General features: G+C 42.4%; 2 protein-coding genes across 3 annotated transcripts in view; one reads left to right on the top strand and one right to left on the bottom strand.

Moving 5' to 3' along the window:
- LOC134447066 (uncharacterized) overlaps window positions 1-10385 on the bottom strand; it is a 43583-nt gene extending 33198 nt beyond the window's left edge. The window contains exons 1-8 of the mRNA XM_063196351.1: window positions 10276-10385; window positions 5823-6589; window positions 4893-5069; window positions 3117-4199; window positions 2730-2909; window positions 912-1102; window positions 719-823; window positions 523-627 (exon numbers count right to left, since the gene is read on the bottom strand). Coding sequence (XP_063052421.1) covers window positions 523-627; window positions 719-823; window positions 912-1102; window positions 2730-2909; window positions 3117-4199; window positions 4893-5069; window positions 5823-6300 — 2319 coding nt within the window. The 5' untranslated portion in view covers window positions 6301-6589; window positions 10276-10385. The remainder of the gene's footprint in view (window positions 1-522; window positions 628-718; window positions 824-911; window positions 1103-2729; window positions 2910-3116; window positions 4200-4892; window positions 5070-5822; window positions 6590-10275) is intronic.
- Window positions 10386-10576: 191 nt separating this feature from the next.
- On the top strand, window positions 10577-18806 carry LOC134447253 (zinc finger protein 888-like). 2 transcript variants are annotated; one of them, XM_063196629.1, is made up of 8 exons: window positions 10577-10843; window positions 12644-12837; window positions 13987-14091; window positions 14211-14306; window positions 14797-14907; window positions 15318-15438; window positions 15753-16073; window positions 17840-18806. In XM_063196629.1, exons 1-8 carry the CDS (start codon window positions 10822-10824, stop codon window positions 18718-18720), a joined length of 1851 nt encoding a protein of 616 aa, XP_063052699.1. In that variant the 5' UTR covers window positions 10577-10821; the 3' UTR covers window positions 18721-18806. The 2 variants fall into 2 exon arrangements, with proteins under 2 accessions (XP_063052699.1, XP_063052700.1); XM_063196630.1 differs by lacking the exon at window positions 13987-14091 and having other exon boundaries at window positions 10578-10843.
- The last annotated feature ends 4790 nt before the right edge of the window (window positions 18807-23596 follow it).

Here is a 23596-nt window from a genome sequence, read left to right as displayed (position 1 = left end):
AAGACTATAGTGGCCCAATTGTCAAACCATGGCAGCCATTTTTTGAAGGTAGACCTGTACAATGTAAAAATATAAAACCTCAGTGGAAAATGGCTCACTTTTGTTAAAATATCCATTGACACACAATACAAGGACAACATTTGAAAAGTGTCTAGCTATATAAAGTATGCAATGTTTTTATTTTATTTTATTCTACCAACTCGTAGGATTTAAGTAAATATTTAGCCAGACATTTGAAATCTAATCCTTGATTGATGCATCATTCTTGCCATTTTCAGAGGTAGGAGTTCCCGGAGGTAGGGTACATTGATTTGCATTGAGCAGAGCTCTGCCTACAGAAGATAGAGGCTGCGCTTACAGTTTTCCCAGCGCCGTCAGCCATTGCCATGTCCATTCTAGTCCACTTTTTCAACCTCTACGATTCAGCAATTTGTTATAATAGACAGGGGTAGTCAACACGACAGGGGTAACTAGTGTGTTAACGAGCTAAAGAAAAAGCAGCCATTATGGGCCGAGTCTCACCTGGAAAAAACGCCTCGCCTCTTGAGGACTCTCCAGGAGTGTTTGGATCAAACTGGTGAAATTTTTCACCACAGAATCCACCCCTCTTTCTCCAATCTCTTCATTCTGCCAGCAAGTCATGGGAATAGCAGTCAGTTACCCTTTAAATTAAACCATGAAATTGATTAAATAAAAATCAATGAAATGGAGGGCGTACCTGATCAGCAGAGGCCAATTTGGAAATCTTACGGAGTTTTTCCAGGTGTGGCTGTATTAGATGGTAATTCACTGATGGCGTACCACGGCATAATTCTAAAATAAACTACACATAAAAGAAGAGTGAATACAACACAAACATAGAACATTGGTACATTTCACAATAAAAAGTTGGTATTATCTGCTTTCCTCACCCGTGTCCTCAGACCAAGCAGCAGTTCAGCCTTTTCTTTGGCATCCAGTAGCTGGGGGAGCTCCTCCAGAATGGTGCAGACGAACTCCTCCAGTCTGGGGTACTGTGGGACCCGCCGATGCTGGGCAACATGCCACATAAACGCTGACTGCATCCTCAGTGGGAGAGATAGGGCCAGGGTGGGCAGACAAACTACAAAAATACAAATTGTCATTTTACAGCAATGCTGTTGAAATGTCTTAATGGCAATGGGCCACTCTGTTTTTCTACATTTGTGTTGCACTGCTTTTGATAAAAAGAGAAAGGGGCAGTGATTAACAACTACTAATTAGTTAGCATATTCAGTATAGACCGTTTTACTGTTTGTACACAGGTTTGACGTAATGGGGCTTCGTGTGCATTGTTGGAGCAGAATCGACCATGTACTGAGCATTTGTAAAGAAACTAGTCGGATGTTTTTTTTTCCCAAAATAAGAAAATAGATGGTCATGATGATAACTTCAGATATAAAGTGGGCACCACAGATACGGATATCCCTGATGGTGCCTTCAGTCCAGTTGGTATGTCACTTCTATAGGCCTACTTCAAACTACGCAGTGTTGTTGCTCCACCCACAATTTCATTGACTTCATTGACAATGACAATAAACTCCTTGAATCTTGAATGTTGAATTTATTGTAACCACAAACATCTCCTATGCTTTTACAACAGCCTATTCCCTCTCGGAACAGCGTAACAAGTTTTAGGATCTCTATTTTTTTTACAACCGTACACGCTTCAGGATGGCATGTCTTCTCTCATTAGGGTCTGCACCGTTTGTTTGTGTGTGTGTGTGTGTGTGTGTGTGTGTGTGTGTGTGTGTGTGTGTGTGTGTGTTTGAGACAATGCGTGCAGTCAATGATGACACAATATGAACTTATAAACAGGTCCATATAGATAATTGTAGAGGCTGTAACACTCCCAACAGTCAGACCTGATATGTTTGTTTTATCCTCATGAGTGTCGTTTTGTCATTGTGCTTTGTTGTATCTAGTGTAGGCTATGAACTCCCACGAAGGCCATGAAAGTGCCAGTCAACCTTCATAGTACAACACAATACAATCTTCTCTGTGGTAAAGTCAGAGGGTCTTTAAATGACTGTACTGAATGCATTTCAGCTCCGTCCCACCTCCCTCATTTCAAGACAAGTCGGGGAGAGTAAAGTAGGGTGAAGAACAGCTAGAACTGTAAATAAAACACACCATGTCACTGCACGAAGACCTACTGAAGGAAAATCTAGAAAGCAACATAAAGTGCAGGACTACAGTATTAGATTAGGCAACATGGAGGCCATAAAGACAAGACACCAAGGCTGTAACGATGTTGTATCGAACCAAGGAATCGTGATGTGCTGTGCCATGGAACTGTATCACAGTGCAAGAAGACAGAATCTTGATAGGCCTTTTCAAAGTTATGTTACCCTTCAGTCTAGAAAACTACTGCATAATACGATGTGATAGTCCTTCCAAGCTTCAAATCATTGTTATTTTGAAACGTAATTTTCTTTCAGTAGCCTGCTTGAACCTATTCTACATATCTGTTGTAGTTATTTTAATTAGAACGCTAGTTAATTTGAAAAAATCAAGTTAATTAAAAAAATATTTTACAAATCATGGAGCGTATCGAACCGTGGGTCAAAAATTGGGGTGATGCGAACCAAATCGTGAGTTGGGGGCATTACATCCTGAAACTCAAATGAAGACTCATTGTTGAAAATATGGATGTACCAGCTTCCATCTGAATCTGAAATAGCATTTCACAGCCTACTTCACTTACTTACCATTGTGCCATGCTTGTTGCAGTGCAGAGCTGTGCACTGATGGTGAACACACTTCCTCCTCCCCCGCAGACTCCTTGTCTAATATTGGCGGCAGTGATGATACATTGGTGCTCGTCACCTCGTCTCCAACTGCCCTCAGCGAGCCATGGGACCTTTGTCCACTTTCTTTCTCTGGCACTGCTAAATCACAAACAAAAAACATACAAAAAGTGAGACTAAGTGTACCAAGTCTAAGCTGCCCATTCATCTACAAATATCTTTTTCTCGAATATCACTACTGTAAATATACTAGTCTCGGACCACTGTGACCAGGGTTTTGCAGCCAAACTTGACTGTTACTGATAATGACTGATACAGAACATAGGCTACAGGCCAAACTAATTTTACCTGTTGATAATGTGTTTGCAGGAAGGATGATGTTTTGTAGTCCAGTAGATGCAGGGGGGGTAATGTTTTGTAGTCCAGTAGTTGCAAGGAGGAGGAGGTTTTGTAGTCCAATAGTTGCAGGGAGGAGGAGGTTTTGTAGTCCAATAGTTGCAGGGAGGAGGAGGTTTTGTAGTCCTGTAGTCGCAGGGAGGATTATGTTTTGTAGTCCTGTAGTCGCAGGGAGGATGATGTTTTGTAGTCCAGTAGTTGCAGGGGGAATGATGTTTTGTAGTCCAGCAGTCGCAGGAAGGTTAATGTTTTGTAGTCCAGTAGTCGCAGGGGGAATGATGTTTTGTAGTCCAGTAGTCGTAGGAAGGTTAATGTTTTGTAGTCCTGTAGTCGCAGGGGGAATGATGTTTTGTAGTCCAGTAGTCGCAGGAAGGTTAATGTTTTGTAGTCCAGTAGTTGAAGGGGGGTTAATGTTTTGTAGTCCAGTAGTTGAAGGGGGGTTAATGTTTTGTAGTCCAGTAGTTGAAGGGGGGTTCATGTTTTGTAGTCCTGTAGTCGGAGGGGGGTCGATGTTTTGTAGTTCAGTAGTCGCAGGGGGGATGATGTTTTGTAGTCCAGTAGTCGCAGGGGGGTTGGTATTTTGTAGTCCAGTAGTTGCAGGGGGGTTGGTATTTTGTAGTCCAGTAGTTGCAGGGGAATTGATGTTTTGTTGACTAGTTGCAATCGCACTGTCAAACACTGGCAGCAACAACTTAAACCACTTATATTGAGATGTTCTGTGTCTCAGCTCCATATCGTCTGCTATTAGCGACTTCTTGCAGGCAAAGTAGTGAAATCGGAGTTTCTTCAGTTTCTCTCTACACTGCCTGGAAGTGCGATGAATGCCTCTCTGCTGTAGTTTGGATGAGAGGTCTCGGAAAACCTCTTCCTTCTCCTCATTACAAGTCGCACCATCCAATTTGGCCTGTATACCAACTTCGCTCAAGAGCGAAATGAAGGCTTCTGTGTACGACATTGGCCAGCACTGTTGTTCGAGACTGGTCATGATTCCGTTCAAAACGGCTCCACTTTCATCTGGGGAGGGCAGGAATTGACCTGCAATGCACCACAATGACACAGGAAAAAAAATTGTTTCTCTGGTATTAAAACAAAGATTTTTTTTAAGTCTATCCACAAATTTGATCTGTTTAATATTTACCAAGCAAATAGATTATAGATTATATTGAGTCTTTAGAGATTAACAGGAGGGCTTTTGAAGGAATTTGTTGGTGATGAGGCCGCGCAGAAGCAATAAATGCTCTTTCTATTTTCTGGCTGGAGACAGACCATGCTCTATGGTTGTGTACCAGACAGTAGTGTTCAGGGGGTGCCGAAGCTACGTACAGTACACACCGTCTGGTGTGAACCAGGCTACTATTAACAAAATATATAACCGCTTAAAGGCCTTGAGCAAACATTTAAATCAATCAGGGCTCTAAATTAACTTTTTATTCACCACCAGCCAAAATGTCTAGAACTCACCTTACTAGCCAAACACAATCACTAATGGGTCAAAAGGGGAAAAGGAAGTGCCTTGCTAATGGGCGAAGCTAACCAGCCAAATGCTGACCCCCTGGTTGAACACAACTTCTTTGGGAAACATGTACTGTATCTGTGGCACATAATTTGAACATTTTTGATAGAACTACGTCTGTGCCCTGCGCCTGAATACCCCCCCCCCCCCCCCTTCTGTGCGATTCACATAAATGGCCCATTTTGATCATGAAAGAAGTAGTCTGATGTTCGTACCACTTTGTGCGCCGTCAGGGCAAAATGATGCAGCCTGTGTGGATGATGCAGCTGACGTGTATGAGGCTTCAGCAGCTGAAGAGGATGCCTGAGCTGCTGACATGATGGACTCTTTGCATGGGTCGTTGCTGTTCGCAGACGAGCTACTGCAATCGAATGCTACAGTATCTTCGGAATCTTTTGAAAACAAATAAACATGTAGTCAATGCATTATGCAGTACCAGATCAGCCTAGCCAACATCACATAACATTACAGCATACTAATTATGTGTGATATAGAACTACAGTCTCCTCAAAGAAGCATTGGAACAGCAAGTAAAATTCCCTTGCTTTTGTTGTGCACTGAAGACATTTGGTTTAAAATCCTAAAGATGAATATGAAACTAAAAGGCAAATTAGTGTTCTGCCACTGCGTCCCTTGGGTGCAGAGGCGTGAAGGCGTACAGAGACAGATTTGATGGATGCAGAGGCTCAGTGTGCGTCTGCGCAAAAAGCATACATCTTTAAGGGTTTAAACCCAGGGCAAAAAGTGCTGGCCAGCAAGAGACATTTATCAGTCACCTGTTGCAATATTTTTACTCGTCTGAAAAATTGGGTGGGTTCAAACAAAGGTTGGCATGTGCTGAGATTTTTCACATATCACACATTATTATCAACGCCCTCGACAAAAACAAGGACATTTTCCATGCTGTTCCAAAACTTATGGAGGGGACTGTATATACTATTTACAGTATATATATAAAAAACATATTAGTTCGGCCCTGCCATGGCCAACCGGTAGGGCACTTGTCTGCCATGCGGCTGGCCTGGGTTCGATTCCTGGCCCGGGTCCTTTGCCAACCCCTCCCCGTCTCTCTCCCAATTTGCTTCCTGTCCACCTCTCACACTGTCCTGTCAAATAGTTACTAACTAGTTAATTAAGACACATACCATTAGTTGCCGTAAGCAATGACAGGCCCGGGTCCATGCTTTCATCTGGGCTCTGGCTCACCGGTCCGCTTCCGTAGATGGCATCCATGTCGTCATACCACCTCCACTGTGGTCTCGTGCTGCCACTGGTGTTGTTGCGGTCCCTAATCCTGCGGTAATCAAATCTAAGCTTCTTCATCTTCTCCCGGCACTGGCCAGATGTTCTGTTGAAGCCTCGTGCCACCATGTGCTGTGCCACCTCTGCAAACACTTTCTTCCCTCCCTCCCTTAAGGCTATCTGAATCCTGGGCTGCTTCATGATGCTCAGAAAGGTGTGCACCTCAGAGCCGATCCAGGGGGCTAACGGTTCTCTTCTTTTTTCCATGTCTAGTACATCGCTGATCTTTATTTCAAGTACTGGTGCATCGTTGATGTTAGGTCTTGGCAGTGCAACAAGTTCTTTTGCAGTAGAGTTTGCAGGGTTTTTAAAGCTCGACATGACGGCTCCCTCTGACCAATCTGTGCCCGAGAGGGTGACACGTCACACGTTAGGCTGCAGGCCAGGCATGTTCTAATCACCACTCAGACTGTGTTTGTAGAGAATCTGATGAAGACTGTTGAAGTCGAAACGATTATCCAGCCATGATATAATAAAAGACAAGATTTTAAGTGTACAGACTCAGAAACTTATCAGCCTTTGCCCTGCACCCTTTTCCCTTTCTCCTTCAACGTCACATGTTAGAACCCCCCACAAAGGTCTTTTTAAAGACGCGCCTGTTTACTGGAATCTGGATGGAGACAAAAAAAACACAAGGAGTCAACATTCGATGGAACGTCTGACCGTATCTGGTGTAAATGAGGCTATTATTTAGTTAGAAAAAAAGGGTTAACTAATATTCAACATTTAGAGTGTAACTTTAGCAGCTTATTTTGCATACTGCTGCCCATTCACAAATGTATGTTTTTTTTTTTTTGTGGGTAGGCACCAAGCCTGCTCACCAAGTATACACTAGACGACAGGTATGACTACTGTGACCAAGGTCAAGGCTATACACAACTTGTATGTAAACTCAAGGAAATAACTTAAAACATTCATAAACAAATCCATGTGCATACAGAAGCAGAAAACACATTAAAATCAATGTGAATAGGTAATACATTCATGTCTGTGACTGTGTACATGCTATATCTCCCGTTTTCAAGTGGTACAGGTGGGTAGTAAAAAGGGGGAAAAAACCTGGTGCCACGCGGATGTCTATTTTTGGTTATTCACTTTATCAGTGCATTCAGACTAACGTTTCGACATGCATCTTCATCAAAGTCCTCAGAGAAATGGTTTGCCCAGGGAAATTGGAGATCCACAACAGCTGTGCGTAGGGGGGCGTGGTGGGAAATACTTGAAGTGCAAACGTACCCCGTGTCTCAATCCACGCACTTGTGCACTTCGGGCACTGTGTTTCAGTGCCTTGTGAAAGTGAAAGCCCATTGGGAAACTCCAACTCCCATTGTCATTGTGACACAGCACTCCACGGCACACAAGTGAACACTGCACACAACAAAATTGCATTTATGCCTCACTCATTCAAGAGGGCAGCCCTCAATGGCACCCCTAGGGAGCAGTGTGGCGGGACAGAACCATGCTCAGGGTACCTCAGTCATGGAGGAGGATGGGGGAGAGCACTGGTTGATTACTCCCCACCACCAACCTGGCGGATCAGGAGTCCAACCGGCAACCTTTAGGCTACAAGTTAAGCCAACTAGTTACCCATTACTGCCCTAGGGCACTGACGCTGAAAATTTCGTCTGAGTCAGTGCACTGAAAGTGCCCGGATGATCCCCTAACAATAGCGGAAAACGCAGTGCTTGAATGATGGACACTGCACGCACTAAACGGCCGCCATGTTGACAATGAAAAGGAGAAAACGTGGCATTCAATTCAGTAGAAGAGTTTGGTCAACAGTCTCCTAATTCTGTAAGTAGTGTTGCTGAGACACCAACCTTTTCATGCCAAGTAAAGTATTTTATTTGCGATATTGTCCTTTGGGGTGAAGGATATGTAAATACAAGCATGAGATGCGGTGCAATGTAAACAGTAGCCAACCGATATTTTGGCGAGCTAATGCCATGTCCAGCCGTCACTTCCAGCGAGGGCACAGTACATAGTAAGCTTACTCAAATTTTCCCACAACACCATGCACTGAGGACCTCAGTGCACTGTGTGCACTAACCATCAGTGCACTGACACAAGTGCGTGGAATGAGACATAGGGCAAGTCTCCTGTGTGCCATGCTCAATACATTAGTTAAGTTAGGAGGAGAAGTGGATTAAAAGATAAAACAGTTACAGTTACAACCATCAAGTACACAAGCCTTTCAGTAGAAAAATCATAAAGTTGAAAAATTGCAGGTATATGCATTATACAGTCCCAGGAAAAAGTTTGTACACCCTTTGAAATGTCTTACATTTCTGTCAAAATTTATCATAAAACATGGTCTGATCTTCCCGGAAATCTCAAGAAGGAACAATCAGAGTCTGCTTTAATTAATTCCACCCAAACATTTACATGTTATCATATTTGTACTGGTCATAAGGCCATAACGTTCACAGGAGAGCAGGGCATAAGTAAGTACACCCTTGCATTAAGTAGGTTTTAACCCTCAGTTAGTTGCAATATCATCAACCAGACTTGACAGTCCTGTAGTTGCAGATCAGATTAACAAGACAATCTGCTTTTATCTTGTCTCCCTCTTCTTTAGAGAACTGCCTCTTGTCAGCAAGGTTTGTGGGTTGTCTGGAGTGCATAGGCCTAGCTTTCCTGACTTCATGCCATATAATCTCAATTGTTTTTTGTCAGGGCTTTGACTGGGCTATTTCAGAATGTGTATTTCATTATTATGAAGCCATTCTAAAGTCGATTTGCTTCTAAAGTATAGGTTGTTGTCACATTTCAGGACCCATACTCTTGTGTGCTTCAACTGTGTGACAGACTTCCTCACGTTTTTTCTGTAAAATATCACAATAAACTTGAGTTCATTGTTCCACTGATAAAAGCAAACTGTCAAGGGCCTGAGGCAGCAAGGTAGCCGCATATAATGATGCTCACGCCACCATACTCAGAAGAGGAGATGTAACCAAGAATAGCTAAAAATGGGATTCATTCTGCCAATCTAAAATGAATGGGGTTTCTGTCCAAAAAAATATTGCTGCACCTTTGAGGTTTGCGAAAAAGCATTTATATGCTTCATAGAATTACTGCAAAATATTCTGTAGACCAACGTTGAAACCAAAGTTGAATTGTTCAGGGGAACACACAATGTCACGTTTGGAGGAGAGTTGGAGAACCAAACCTTCACCAAAACATCATCTCCACTTTTGAGTATGGTGGCGGGAGCATCATTATATGCGGCTACCTTGCTGCCTCAGGCCCTTTTCAGTTTGCTATTATCAGTGGAACAATGAACTCAGAAGTTTATCGAGATATTTTACAGAAAAAAGTGAGGCAGTCTGTCACACAGTTGAAGCACACAAGAGGATGGGTGCTGAAATGTGACAACAACCCATACTTTAGAAGCAAATCGACGTTAGAATGGCTTCATAATAATGAAATACACATTCTGGAATAGCCCAGTCAAAGCCCTGACAAAAAACAATTGAGATTATATGGCATGAAGTCAAGAAAGCTATGCACTCCAGACATCCCACAAGCTTTGCTGACGAGAGGCAGTTTTCTAAAGAAGAGGGAGACCAGATACATCCAGATTGTTTTGTTAATCTGATCTGCAACTACAGGAAACATCTGGTTGAGGTTATTGCGACTAATTTAGGGTTAAAATCTATTGAATGCAAGGGTGTACTTACTTATGCCTTGCTGTCCTGTGAATGTTTACATCTTATGGCCAATGAAAATATGAACATTTGTAAATGTTTGGGTTGAATTAGTTAAAGCAGACTCTGGTTGTTCCTTCTTGTGATTTCTGGGAAGATCAGACCATGTTTTATGAGCAATTTTGACAGAAAGGTAAGAAATTTCAAAGGGTGTACAAACTTTTTCCTGGGACTGTACATATAAGCAAATATCAACATTATTTACAGCATTAAAAAAAAACAAGATGATGCCTCGTTTAGACCTTGAGGTTCTGAAGTACCCAACATACAGTGCCGTGCATATGTTTTCGGGGCAATTACTTTTTCACACAGGCTTATGCAGGTTTTATGGCATTATTCTCTCAACAAATGAAATAATCACTGAGAAATTGTATTTTATGTTTGCTTGGGTTATCCTTGTGTATTGTTTACATTTGTGTGGTGATCGAAAGAAACTGCAGGAAATGGTCAAAAATGTACTGCAACTATGCTATGCTAGCTCCTACACTACCTGCTTTAGTTCAGTCACACATCATCCAGTTAGACCTCCTTGGCTTACACCGATTTCGGGCAAGAGAGAAAGTAAGACTTTCGTGTCTGAATTCCAGACCTGTTGTGCAACTGTCCTTAAGTCCCTCGCCGCTCTTCACCGGAGAATATTGTTCTCAGAACAATCATCTAAACAAAGCAGACGTACCGAACAGAAGTTATGTTATCCAGTCCCTTCCCTCCGTATGTGTTTTGGTCTGATGTGTTTAAAACACCACTCTATCGTTGGTGTTTGTGTTACAACCAACTTAATACCTCCACCTCCTGGGCTGGAGTGTGAATAACAACTGGGATGGAGTGTGACGAGTGTGATAGCATGCCTGTTCGACCAGGCCTGACTAGCATGGTTTGACCCCATTACATGTGATGATAGTGATAGCTCTTAATTGCTTCTAAACGTCTATCCTAAACTTCCAGAGATTTTTTAAGGAACTGTCTCTGAAACTTCTATCCTGACACTTCAGGAAGGACTTCAACGGAAACGGGAAGAAGGGACTCTTCATGCAAGTCGCAAGTTCGTGATTCCCGAGTTTAAATTGAGGAATTTTCTTATTCCATCTCGGGCGTATGCTCAACATTTTGCCCGAAGACTCGTGACAACACTGTCATGGCGGCTCTGTGTTCTACTGGTAAGACAGCGATGTAGAAAATCGATAATCATTCAATGCACATGTATAGATTCCCAGATTGACGCTCCCAACTCAGGACGCTCCCATTTCATCTCGCTCCCACTAGCCAGACTATCGGTACCACCGCCATATGACGGAGCCAGTTATCTTGTTGATGTTAGTTTTTTGTTTCTAACCCTAACCTTAACCCTAAACCTAACCCTAACCCTAAACCTAACCCTAACCCTAAACCTAACCCTAAATTGCTTGTATGTGGCAGTATATGATAATACGTGAAATATAATCGGGTGGGACCGCACGTCCGGGAGTGATAGAAACACCTGGGACCGCACGTCCGGGAGCGATCTCAGTTGGGAGTCTCCATCCGCTTACCCATGTATTTACATAGGCCTAGCACAGTAGGCTAATTGACAGAAACTCTCACTCAGTTTTTCCTCGTCATTCGGCCTTTCTACTACTAGCCACACTAATCATAGGGCTAAGACATTGGTATTGCGATAAATCAGCGATAGCATCGATTAATTTCCCCAAATCCTGTTAATATACAAAATCCTTATTTTGGCTATGTTCCTAAGGTGTCAAAAAGCTGATTGTTGTGTTTTGGATGTGAGCATTGAAACTGAGATTACTGTCCAACATCACACCAAGGTTTTTGACATAAGAAAGATTTTCTTAAATAGAGATAGATAGGCTTAGGCCTACTCCGGTCCAATGCAAGAGTGTGCTCAACTTTGGTCTCCTTTTTAACAACCATTTCAACAATTTCCTTTGCATTTTTCTCCTGGAGTAAATACACCCCATGCTTGCTTGAAAGACGAAAGGATCAAAGGGTAGTCGAGTCAATACCACCAAGAAGGATGAACCACATCCAACAGGATTAACAGTGGATGCAAGAGGAAGCTGTCTGAATACTCTGAAAGGGATGTTTGGGTGCTAACCTGGAATGTATCATGAAAACATAAAACCACAGCTGTTCAAATCATGGTAGAAATAAATTAGCATCTCAACTCTCCTGTTTCCAACAGAACGGTCCATCGAGAGCTCCACAGGGTCAATACACACGGCCGGTCACCCAAACATCCCTTTCAGACAGCTTCCTCAAGCATCCACAGTTAATCCTCTTGGATGTGGTTCATCCTTTTTGATGATATGCAGACATTACCTTGGATGCCATGGCTCTTGATGAATCACACAGACTTGCTTTCTCAGCCAAAGATGCAAACAGTTACATGTGCACCAAGAATTTCTCATTTTTGAGCTCTCCCATAATCACCCATAATGTGGGCATTGCAATTTTTTGCTCAAAACTGTGTTCTTAAACTGCTAATTGAACCTTCACACTTCACTTTACTGGTGCAATGTGCAATTAATGAAGATTGGCCATAAGGCTGGTCCACTTGAGCCATGAAACTTCCCACACTAAAATGACAGGTGTCTCAGATATTTTGTCCACCCCTCTATGTATCCTGTACTTCACCAGGCACTTTTCATTTAGCGGCATATCATCATAGAAAGTGGCACAACGCAGCACGCCTATGTTACATACAAAATAGATGGTTTCCCGAACAACTGGTTGCCCAGCTGTCAAAACCAACAGTGATTGATAGTAAGTAAATGACACTTTTAGTTTAGATTAGTTCGGACCAATCGCTGGTTTTCTCACATCTTGGTAACCCCTTATTATGGGGACATGAGATTTCATTTTATATCGGCAATGTTTGTGAGCTGTTTTGCGACCTTGCTGTATTCAACTAGCCTGGTCGAACAAATCCATAATAACTGTTGCCATGTTTGTTGCAGCTCTACCACCTTCTCTGAATTTGTTGGTCCCACCACTGAGGCTGGTTTCAGCGTCTATGTGGCAAGTGGCACAGCAGTGCCAAGTGAAAAACTATACGAAGGTGGAGGAGTTTGTGTCTCTTGTTTTGGAGTTGGTCCCCAGCCTACTGAGCACCAAGGAAAGAATCGAACTACTTCTTGGATTGAGAACAAAGGTAAATGACCAGAGAAGACGAAAACATGGACTTGCAATAGAAAATACTGATCTTTGTAGTAGTAGTAGTAGTAGTAGTAGGTTTTTATTGTCAATTTCTTTACATGCACTGGTCATACAAAGAATTTGAAATTACATTTCTTGCTTTCCCATACAGACATAGACTAATTAAGGTAAGGACATAGACAGTATAGACATAAACAGTACTTATACATGGACTTAAGACAGTATGGACATAGACAGTGCTCATACAGACATTTAAAGTGCAAGACTGGACAACAGAAGACTTGTAGAGGACATACATTAAGAGGTATTTGTTGTGTTTTTGTGCTTTTCCTAAAAAAAAGTCCTTTATAGCGTTCTGATATGGTAATAGTAGCATTTTGAAGAAAATAAATATAAAAAGGTCTGTCAAGTACACCAGCAGCAGTGTGTGTGTGTGTGTGTGTGTGTGTGTGTGTGTGTGTGTGTGTGTGTTTAGTGCAGGTAGAAGGTGCGGTGTGTGTGTTCGTGTGTCTGTGTGTGTGTGTGTGTGTGTGTGTGTGTGTGTGTGTGTATGTGTGTGTGTGTGTGTGTGTGTGTGTGTGTGTGTGTGTCAGTGTGTGTATGTTGGGTTTAGTGCAGAAAGTGCAGTGTGCTTGTGTGTGTGTGTGTGTGTGTGTGTGTGTGTGTGTGTGTGTGTGTGTGTGTGTGTGTGTGTGTGTGTGTGCATGTTTTGAGTTAGTGCAGGTTGAAAGTTCAGTCACAAGTATAGTAGTGCAGGTGGAATGTTCAGTCGCAGATATGGTGGTGGGGGATGGGGGGGGGGGGTTGTCAGTGGCCTTGCTGGCTAGAGGCTGACAGTGGGGGGGGGGGGGTTGTCAGTGGCCTTGCTGGCTAGAGGCTGACAGTGGAGGGAGAGTGGGTTGAGTGTTCAGCATCTTGATCGCTTGGTGCATTGTGCTGCTCGCCAGCCGGGTGGTGCGGGAACGGAGGCGCCTGTACCTCTTTCCAGAGGGCAGGAGGCTGAACAGTTTGTGTGCAGGGTGGCTTGTGTCTTTGATGATCATCAGTGCTTTCCGGGTGAGGCGTGTGGTGTAAATGTCCTGCAGGGAGGGGAGTGGTACTCCAATTGTGACATAACTATGTGTTTTTGTTATCAAACATAAAGGTTATTTTAGAATTATGTCGTGATGACCCATCAATAACGGTCCAGACGATGCAGCCACACTTCAAAAGACTCACAAAGATTTCTGAAAGCACTTCAAGTGAAAGGGTAACTGGAATTTTAACATGGCAGTTTAAACACAAGCAACAGCTCTTAAACTTACTACTGTATGTTATAATGTGTGGTGTGATATTAATGTGGTTTCATTGGTGATTACATTTTCAAAGGACATGTACCAAAAAGTAGATGCTGCTGTGAGGAACTTTGTGGATCTCATCCAGGACCTTGTGAAGAAACCGGGGTATAGAAGACGTTACTTCCAGGTGAGGCTGACAATGGGACAATGTGTGCATTCCAATATGCTGCACTTGTGCTTGTGGCCTCGCATTTCGCTGACGCCGTGTAGAAAACAATTAAGTTTTCCTGCTGTCAGCCTAGCCACAACATTTTTTGGGGGACTGTTCTTCATTCACCACCCCAATAGCAAATTAGGACATTACATTAGAATTGCGCTTTTGTAAGATATTGAATTAATTTTCTGTCGTCAGTGACATCATCATGAGGTCATTAGCAGGCACGTGAGCAAGGGAGGATGGATGTTTACATATTGGGTGGCACCAGTTCCTCCATAGAAATCTCCAAGACAATGACACCACCATGACTGCATACTACTGTAGCTGTTTATTGTGAAAGGGATAATTGTAAAACACTGCAAGCAAGGACGAGATTGGATGGAGAAAAGTCATAACGTCATAAAGTACTGTAAGTGACATTAACACTACTGTCTTCTAAATACACCTGTCATTGTCTTAGGACACCTACCCATTGCATTATGGCCAGAGATTTGACACAGCTCTGCAGTCTCTGGTGGAGGAATTCCTGTCCAGAGTGGAAATGTCACTACCAGTTCCAAGCTTCTATCAGGTGAGCAGTCAAGTACAGAAATGAAATCTCAACCAAAATGAATCATTTTTCTCATGTCCTCTGTTGTTCTCTTCTGATTTGTTTGTGATTAAACAATTTTGACTTAACTGGCGTGCAAGAAAATGTGTCATATATCATCTGTGTGAGAGAGACATGAGAGAGACTTGTATTATGACATGTACCAAAATCCACTAAAGCGAACCCACTGTATCCTGACGACTGTAGGGAGACACTTAACGGTAGTTTCAAAATCTTAGTTTCAAAACATTACCTTCCTTTCACATGAAAAGTGCTATTTCATTCAGTATGAGCTTAATAACACCCATGGTCTATACTGCATGATGTTAACTTGCTTTCTAACAACTCGCACTAGCTAGAGATATATTACTATGTGAAGTTATGTCTTGCAGGTAGCCGCTTGGTTTGATGAAGATCCTTTGATCTTGGAGGATTGTCTACAGATGGTTCATGACCCAAAGCCCATTCAGGTGTTATTACATCACTGCAAAGATTTAACACGCCTATCATCAGGTAATTTAATGGTCAAATAATAGTTAGCATTTACACACACACACACACACACACACACACACACACACACACACACACACACACACACACACACACACACACCATGGTCTCAAAACACTTGTTGCAAAAAAAAAACCCCGATAATAAGTAACGGCTGAAAATCAATTGACAAATATAGTGCTGTATTGGTGAAAGAAAAAGAGGACCACATTGATTATTTAATATAAGTGAATGTTGTTAATATTGTTGCAGTTGTTCAGGGAAAATTAGTCTGAGGAATGCTCAAACTAAACTTGAAACTTCCCCCCCTCCAGGGTCCTCATCACACATCATGCCCGACACTATCCTGTCCACACTATCTGGCACCCATTGTTCTTCTGTGCAAGCAGCACTCAGCACAAAACCAGCAGAGAAATGTGTTTCAGTACCCCATGACCTCCAAAGTTCCCTGAACGACTCAGACACATATTATGACCATGAGGACTGGAGTGGAGATGTGGATGAAGGAGACCCACAGAGAGACTCTGATGAAGGACAGAATGTCACCAGTCAACACGACCAACAGAGTGACTCAGAGCAGAGCAGCCAAACACCATTCAGCGAAAAAGAAGCGAATGGGACCAATGAACTTAATAGTGAGTCTTTTATTTTAAGTTTAACGATCTTGTTTAATACTCTCTAGTTGCTGCATATGCTGCCATCCTTTTGCAATCTTGTGTTCTAAAGCAACGGTGGATTGAACTACCAGCTGCAAGAACAGTAGGGTCACCCCTCTCAAAGCTTGAAGAGCTTCCCTTCATTACTAAACCAATCACCACTCATTCATAACCTTCTATATAACAGTCCCTCCAGTTTTTCGCGATTCAGCGATCGCGTGGATTCATGCAAATTCAATGATATTCCGCATAATTTCACGATGCCGCGTAATTCCTGTAAATCCGCATTTTCCCCGCAAAATTTCAACATTCTGTGGAGTTTATTGATTTATATTTTCGTCAAAATAATAAAAATGTGACTCCAATACCACCGAAAACCAATACGAAGCATTTTTGTTAATATGTCACTGAAACATTGAAAAAGAATTGCCTGCTATTTCGGAAGTCGCGACCCTCATCTCAGCTGTTCCGCGTCTCTCCTCCCCTCCCTCACACATACACGCAGGCGTCGGTGCTGCACACTCATGACCTTTTTTTAAACAGCAGTAGCCTACTTTTCAGTGCAATCCTGGGTGGAAAAAGTATTGTTGCCCATTTATCCATGACGAAGAAGTGTATGCAGTCATGAAATAGTGGCGGTACTGTCGCACAGTAGCAAACATCTTAGGCTACATGTTTGCGGAACTTCTCCACTCTCCCCTGTCGCTTTCATGAGCATACCCGGCGGTCGTTGTCTGATCTTTTTTCAATGTTCGCTAATGTTTGTAATTTAAGGGTCTATGTCTATGCGTAGGCACAAGCCTTCTGATAACAATCACTGTAGTGCCGATCGCAAAGGTTTCGGAAGTGTGGAGTTTTGCAACTTGTTTCAGTCAAGGACACCGAGATAGGAAGTGAACGGCCCTTCCACGCTTTCACTGTGTTATTGCAATAAAGTCTTGCGAATCCATGCAACCATGCACACAACCATGTCAACGAGAGCGTGCATGCCATCACAACTTTGCATCAAGCAAATAATATGCAACAGCTTGCAGAGAGAGAGAGAGAGAGAGAGAGAGAGAGAGAGAGAGAGAGAGAGAGAGAGAGAGAGACGTCTTCCAACAGGTGACATTGTAACGCTTGCATACAGCCTGGCTACTGTACCCCGCGACGCTCTTCATTAGGCCTAGTGGTAGGCTATACCCACAAGTATTTTTTTCATAACGCGCTGTCCCGTTTTCCCCCGAAGTCGTTCTAAAATATCGACAGAGATTTATGAGTGTCGCGGCCATTATTTTTTTTACACATTGGACGCACTGGCTAATAAGACGCTCTGACGCTTTTGACAATATTTTATTATTCTATTATATAGGAAGTGTGTTTCTGAATCTCTCTCTCTTTTGTCTTAAGCCTGCTTAGACTGATTGTGGTTTTCAGATACCAAAAAAATCCAGAAAGGGGTGCAAAATCTTTGCAAAAAATGAGAAAATGCCGCAAAATCTTTGCAAAGAATGAGAAAATGCCGCTACAAAATCAGCCATTTTGACCGCAAAAATCACAACATCCCAGTGCAAAATCCTGGAGGGACTGATATAACATTGTCCTGCTTGCATCGTAGGCCCACACAATTTGTTTATTGCTGCAGTAGTCTGTATTCCCCCTAAACTCTTTACTTACTATGTATGTCCTCGTTGTAAACTGAACTGGATAAAAGTGTCTGCTAAATTTAATGAAATGCATACGTGTTCATATTTTATATTCTGCAGGCTACAGAAGTGCCGTTGAAAGCACGGTTAACAACGATGAGGGAAAGGACACTGCGTCCACAGAGAAGAATGGGGCACAAGGCAGCTTTCACAAGGTCCCCGTCTATCCAGGCACAACAAATGTAAGGTGCACCGAATGTGGCAAAGCCTTTTATTCGGAATCATTACTGAGAAAACACAAGGAAGCCCATACGAAAGAGAAGAGCGCGGCACAACAGAATGAAACAGGACATCAGCCAGAGAATACAGCAGCATACACACCACGACTGCATCCATGCTCCAAATGCCACAGCATCTTTTATTCGAAATGCGGCCTTGAACATCATCTGAGAGTGCACACCAGGCAGAGACGTCATCTTTGCTCTTACTGTGGCCAGACATATCACTCAAAATCCCAATTAGACGCGCACATACGAACCCACACAGGGGAACGCCCTTTTGAGTGCTCAGTCTGTGGAAGGGGGTTTAATTACCGTGACCTCTTAATTCTCCATGAGCGAATACACACTGGTGAGAAACCCTACTTGTGTTCTTACTGTGGTAAAGCTTTTACTAGTGCAGGAGCGCTGATGCTTCACACACGGACTCACACTGGAGAGCGCCCATACAAATGTGAATTTTGCCCGAAAACGTATACAATGACTTGTCATCTGACTAAACATAGGAGAGTCCACACAAGGGAAAAACCTTACTCCTGCCCAGTGTGTTCAAAACGGTTTGCTCACCAGCAGGGTATGAAAAATCATGTGCGAATACATACTGGAGAGAAACCATATGAGTGTTTGGAATGTGGGAAAAAATTTGCTGTGCAATCCAATATGAAAGTACATCAACGAGTTCATAGAAAAAAAGAGAATCAGTTACCTTATTCCAGTAATTGAGTTAAGCTTTCTCCTCTTTTTCTTTCATACACGTGACCCTCCCTGATGTGAATTAAAAAAGGAAGCATTTATGTCCTAACATTCTCGCTATGTGCTGTGTTTTTTTATTGTAACCAACACCAATAAGAAACTAACAGAGAACCAAAAAGGTAAATATTTTCCCTACTCTGATTACAGATAATTTATTGTGAATTGAAATTCAAAAGGCAACAGAGAGGTAAAGGGGATTTGTCTTGTCTTTCTTGAATAAGGGGGGTTCCCATGGTCAAGGACATACAAAGCATTTCTCATTGGGAACATAAAATGCCTACTGTGTTAGAAATGTTATCCAGACAAAAAAACAACATATGTAAATGAAACAAAACGTTATGCACTCTAGATGTTGGCTTAGGTGTACCGCACATACTGTATCCTGGTATCACTATGCTTTTAGTCTGAGACAGTTATTCAAGATATCCATCCCTGCAGATCTAGCGCCAGCTTGGGTGTCGATTTTTTTTTTAACCTATCCATACCCAGTACAGGCCATTTTTAGACCTACTAGTGGCAAAATTCCCCATGATAACAAATCACTGGCATTTTCTCAAACTTGGCATAATACAATAAATACCTGAAATTAGGCACGCCCCTGAGTGGAGCAGGTTAAATGCCCACCAATCCTCATGGTGCAGAACAGCTCTGGATGCAGGATAATATTACACCATTGGAAAACAAAAGTAGATATACCAGTAGCCTATCAATCAGTGGAACGGTTTAATGAGATGTCCAAGATTGAATGATGAATATGAAAATCTGGGGGGCTTTAGATATTCTACAGTAGGTTAGTGGTCTTTTTTTCTGTTTTTCATTTTTAAAAAAAAAATCTCAAGTCAGATATTTAAATGTGATTAAAATGCGATTAATTAATTTCAAAGCCTATAGATTAATTCGATTTAAAAAATTAATCGAGTCCCTGCCCTAATTTTAACATCCAGTGTTGCACAAATATCTATAGTTGCTCTCATTTTTATGTACAGTGTACTGTATAGCTTTGTTGGTCAGTATCTGCTTGTACTCCTCCCGGTTCACTTGTGAATGTTCCCATTCCTCAGGGGTGTTGTTCAGGGGGGTTAAGTGTGACTGAGTCACTAGGGCCCCATGTACAGGGGTTGGACAAAATAACTGAGACACCTGCCATTTTAGTGTGTTGTTTCAGGGCTCAAGTGGACCAGCGTGTTGGCCAATCTTCATTAATTGCACATTGCATCAGTAAAAGTGAAGTGTGAAGATTCAATTAGCAGGGTAAGAAGAACACAGTATTGCTCAAAATGTTGCAATGTACACACCATTATGTGTGACATATCACAGTTCAAAAATGAGAAATTCTTGGTGCGTGCTGCAGCGTGCAGCTAGTTGCATCTTTGACTGAGACAGCCAGTCTTTGTGATGTATCAACAGCCATGTTATCCAAGGTAATGTCTGCATACAACCAAGAAGGATGAATCACATCCAACAGGATTAACTGTGGACGCAAGAGGAAGCTGTCTGAAAGTGATCTTTGGGTGACCGGCCGTATTGACCCTGTGAAGCTCTCGATGGACAGTTCTGGTGGAAACAGGAGCGTAGAAGTGCACATTTAAGGTGACACTTTATTTTAGGGATACATCTATTAGCATTAATACATGCAACATTAATGCCTGCATAAGTAACTTGTAAGGCATGTACTAAGCAAACGCTAAGGCCTACTAGGTCCTTACTAAGGTTAAATTGGTAATAAGTCCTTTATTGTGCATGAACAAGACATTTGCGAATACATGCCTAACAAATGTTTGATTTTGCTTTGTACATGCCTTACACGCTACTTATACAGGCACATTGTATGTATTAGTGCTAATAGATGTATCCCTAAAATAAACTGTCACCACATTTCATTCTACCGTGATTTGGACAGCTGCGTTTTATGTTTTTTTGGATACAGTCCGGGTTAGCATCCAAACATCCCTTTCAGAGTATTCAGGCAGCTTCTTCTTGCATCCACAGTTAATCCAATTGGATGTGGTTCATCCTTCTTGGTATGCAGACATTACCTTGGATACCCTGGCTCTTGATAAATCAAATAGACTTGCAGTCAAAGATGCAACAGTTCACGCACACCAAGAACTTCTCATTTTTGAACTTTGATATGTCACTGATATGTTATGTTCATTGCAAAATTTTGAGTAAAACTGTGCTCTTACCCTGCTAACTGAACCGTCATACTTCATTTTACTGGGCAATGTGCCATTAATGAAGATTGGCCAACAGGCAACCACTGCTGGAGAATGAATAATATAATCATCACAAGTCCTCCCTGCTCACATCTGTAGCTCTGAAAGGAAAATATAGGTCTGCAGCATACTGTTCTAAGCTCCCAGAAAAAGTTTAATGGCACAACGTTTCAGAATTTAACTTTTTATATATAACATTTAACTTTTTCGGGGAGCATCGAACAGTGTTGCGGACCTACAGTCAATCCGGAAAGTATTCACAGCGCTTCACTTTTTTCACATTTTATTATCTTACACCCTTATTCCAAATGCTAAAAACGAATCTCTGTTGTCAAAATCCTACACAAATTATTCCATTATGACCATGTGAAAAACAAGTTGTCTTGACAGTTCTGAAAATGTATAAAAATAAAAAACAAAGACATCATATTTACAAAAGTATTCACAGCCTTTGCTTAATACTTTGTAGAACCACCTTTGGCAGCAATTACATTCATTTTTTCATTTCGAAATGAAAAGGGATTAAAAGGGAGGTCATCGGTGTGTGTTTCAACCTTTCAGTACATTGAAATTGTACATTTTGAGTGTACACCTGGCTAAAATAGATGGGTGTGAGTTTTAAATAAAATCATACGGAGAGTATCATGATCTGCTTCTGTAGTCACAGTGCATGTTGACATGCATGCTTCTTTAGGTGTAATTCAGATTTCCAATGTTGACGGCATCCATACATCGCCAAACCATGTCAGTTCAAAACTCAAAATTCAAAACTGTCAAGACAACTTGTTTTTCACATGGTCATAATGGAATAATTTGTGTAGGATTTTGACAGCAGAGATTCATTTGTAGCATTTGGAATAAGGCTGTAAGATAATAAAATGTGAAAAAAGAAAAGCGCTGTGAATACTTTCCTGATTGACTGTATATTTTCCTTTCACTGATTTTTTGCTTGGTCCAGCACCTGCACTACTGATGTGCACGCATTCTCTGACTTTTTGGACGCATCTGTAGCTCCCTCACTGGACTCCTTGCTTGGCATCTCAGCTGGTGGGTTCCTGGCCACATCTGCCCAGCTCTGGTGGAAGTCTCACCACAGTCTTTGTCTTGGGTCTCCAGACAACCTGCATTGCTGTGGCTTTACCCTTGGATGCATGTCATCCAGGTCTGAGGCCTCAGGAGTGACTAGTGACTATTGCCTGTTTCCCACTGCCGATTTTCTGGTAGGCCTACAGAGCAACTCAGTCACCACTTTTTGCTTTACGATTGAGCTGTGTCGCACCTATTTGAAAAACAAAAAGTGGCAGCCAAGTCGTGCTGTATGGGGCTGCAGGTCTATCAGAAAACTGGCAGTGGAAAAGAAGCATAAATGGACTGCATTTATATAGCACCTTTCCACTCCTTCGAGCACTCAAAGCGCTTTACATTGTATGCCTCACATTCACCCATTTGCACTCACATTCACACACCGTGTGCCAGTAGCTGCCACGCAGAGTACCACCCTGCCACCAGGAGCAACTTGGGAGCAATGTTAAGTGTCTTGCTGAAGGATACATCAATGGGGTCAGGTAGAGTGGAGCTTGAACCTGCAACCTTCGGGTTGCCGACCGGCTCCTCTTCCACCTCTTGAGCCCCCACCGCCCCACTACATTCATACAGTATATTTGTTGGTATTTTTGGTTAAAGTCATACCACTCTTGGGAGGTGTTGGTCATAGTTCAGGTCAAAGCTTGATAGCTATTGATAGCTTTAAGACTCAAGACAAAGCTGTTCTCAGATGCTTTCCCCTAACTTAAATTATATATCATTCTTATTTTTTTATTTTTATGTTTATTTTTTTATTTTATTATTATTATTATTATTATTACCTTATGTTTTATCTTAACCAGTTAATGTTCACCAGCCGCGGGCGGTATACAGCCTGGCCGGCGGTTACAAAGAGTTTTCTCCACCACCATATCCACACCACCATGACTTCTCAAGAGACACTTGCTATGGGTAATCAGGGCACATTAGACACACCAATCTGCCAGGCCCCACTACCACTGCACAGGGCTGAGCTGATACCAACCAGCCTGCCCAGATGCCACATTCCATGGGCATAAGCATCAGTAGACACCCCGACAGTACCAGGCGCATGCAGCTGGGGTTTGCAGCTGCATGTGTAACACCCAGCTGCCGCTGCCAGCTGAGGGCCAGTGATTACAACCGCCCGCGGTCTCAATTAACAATCAATGCACCCCACCGGCAGGATGAACCCCCGTCGGCGGGTTCCAATTAACAATCAATGGGCCCCGCAGCCGGGATGAGCACCATCCGTGGATTCCAATTAACAATCAATGAGCCCCGCGCCCGGGTTGGTGCAACATCCAATCAGCATGCAGTTCTGTAGGCCTACTGCACAGGTGCAGCTTGTTATTGAAGCTGAAGTATAAAAGTGTACATGCTGCCCAATATTCGCCATATTTTTGGTGTTTTTCCGCAGAACAGACACATCGCTTTTGAATTCATCCCTGGACGAAGAGGAAGACTGCGTAAGTCCCATGGACAGCGCTTCTGTGTATTACTGAGTGTTTTTTTTTTTTTTTGAGTCAGACCAGGCCAAGAGCCGTTCGGTCGGGGTAACATGTTTT

The sequence above is a fragment of the Engraulis encrasicolus genome, chromosome 4 (genome assembly GCF_034702125.1).
Source record: "Engraulis encrasicolus isolate BLACKSEA-1 chromosome 4, IST_EnEncr_1.0, whole genome shotgun sequence".
NCBI lineage: Eukaryota > Metazoa > Chordata > Actinopteri > Clupeiformes > Engraulidae > Engraulis > Engraulis encrasicolus.
Note: the sequence above shows the minus strand (reverse complement) of the source record. Positions and strands in the feature narration are given on the sequence as shown.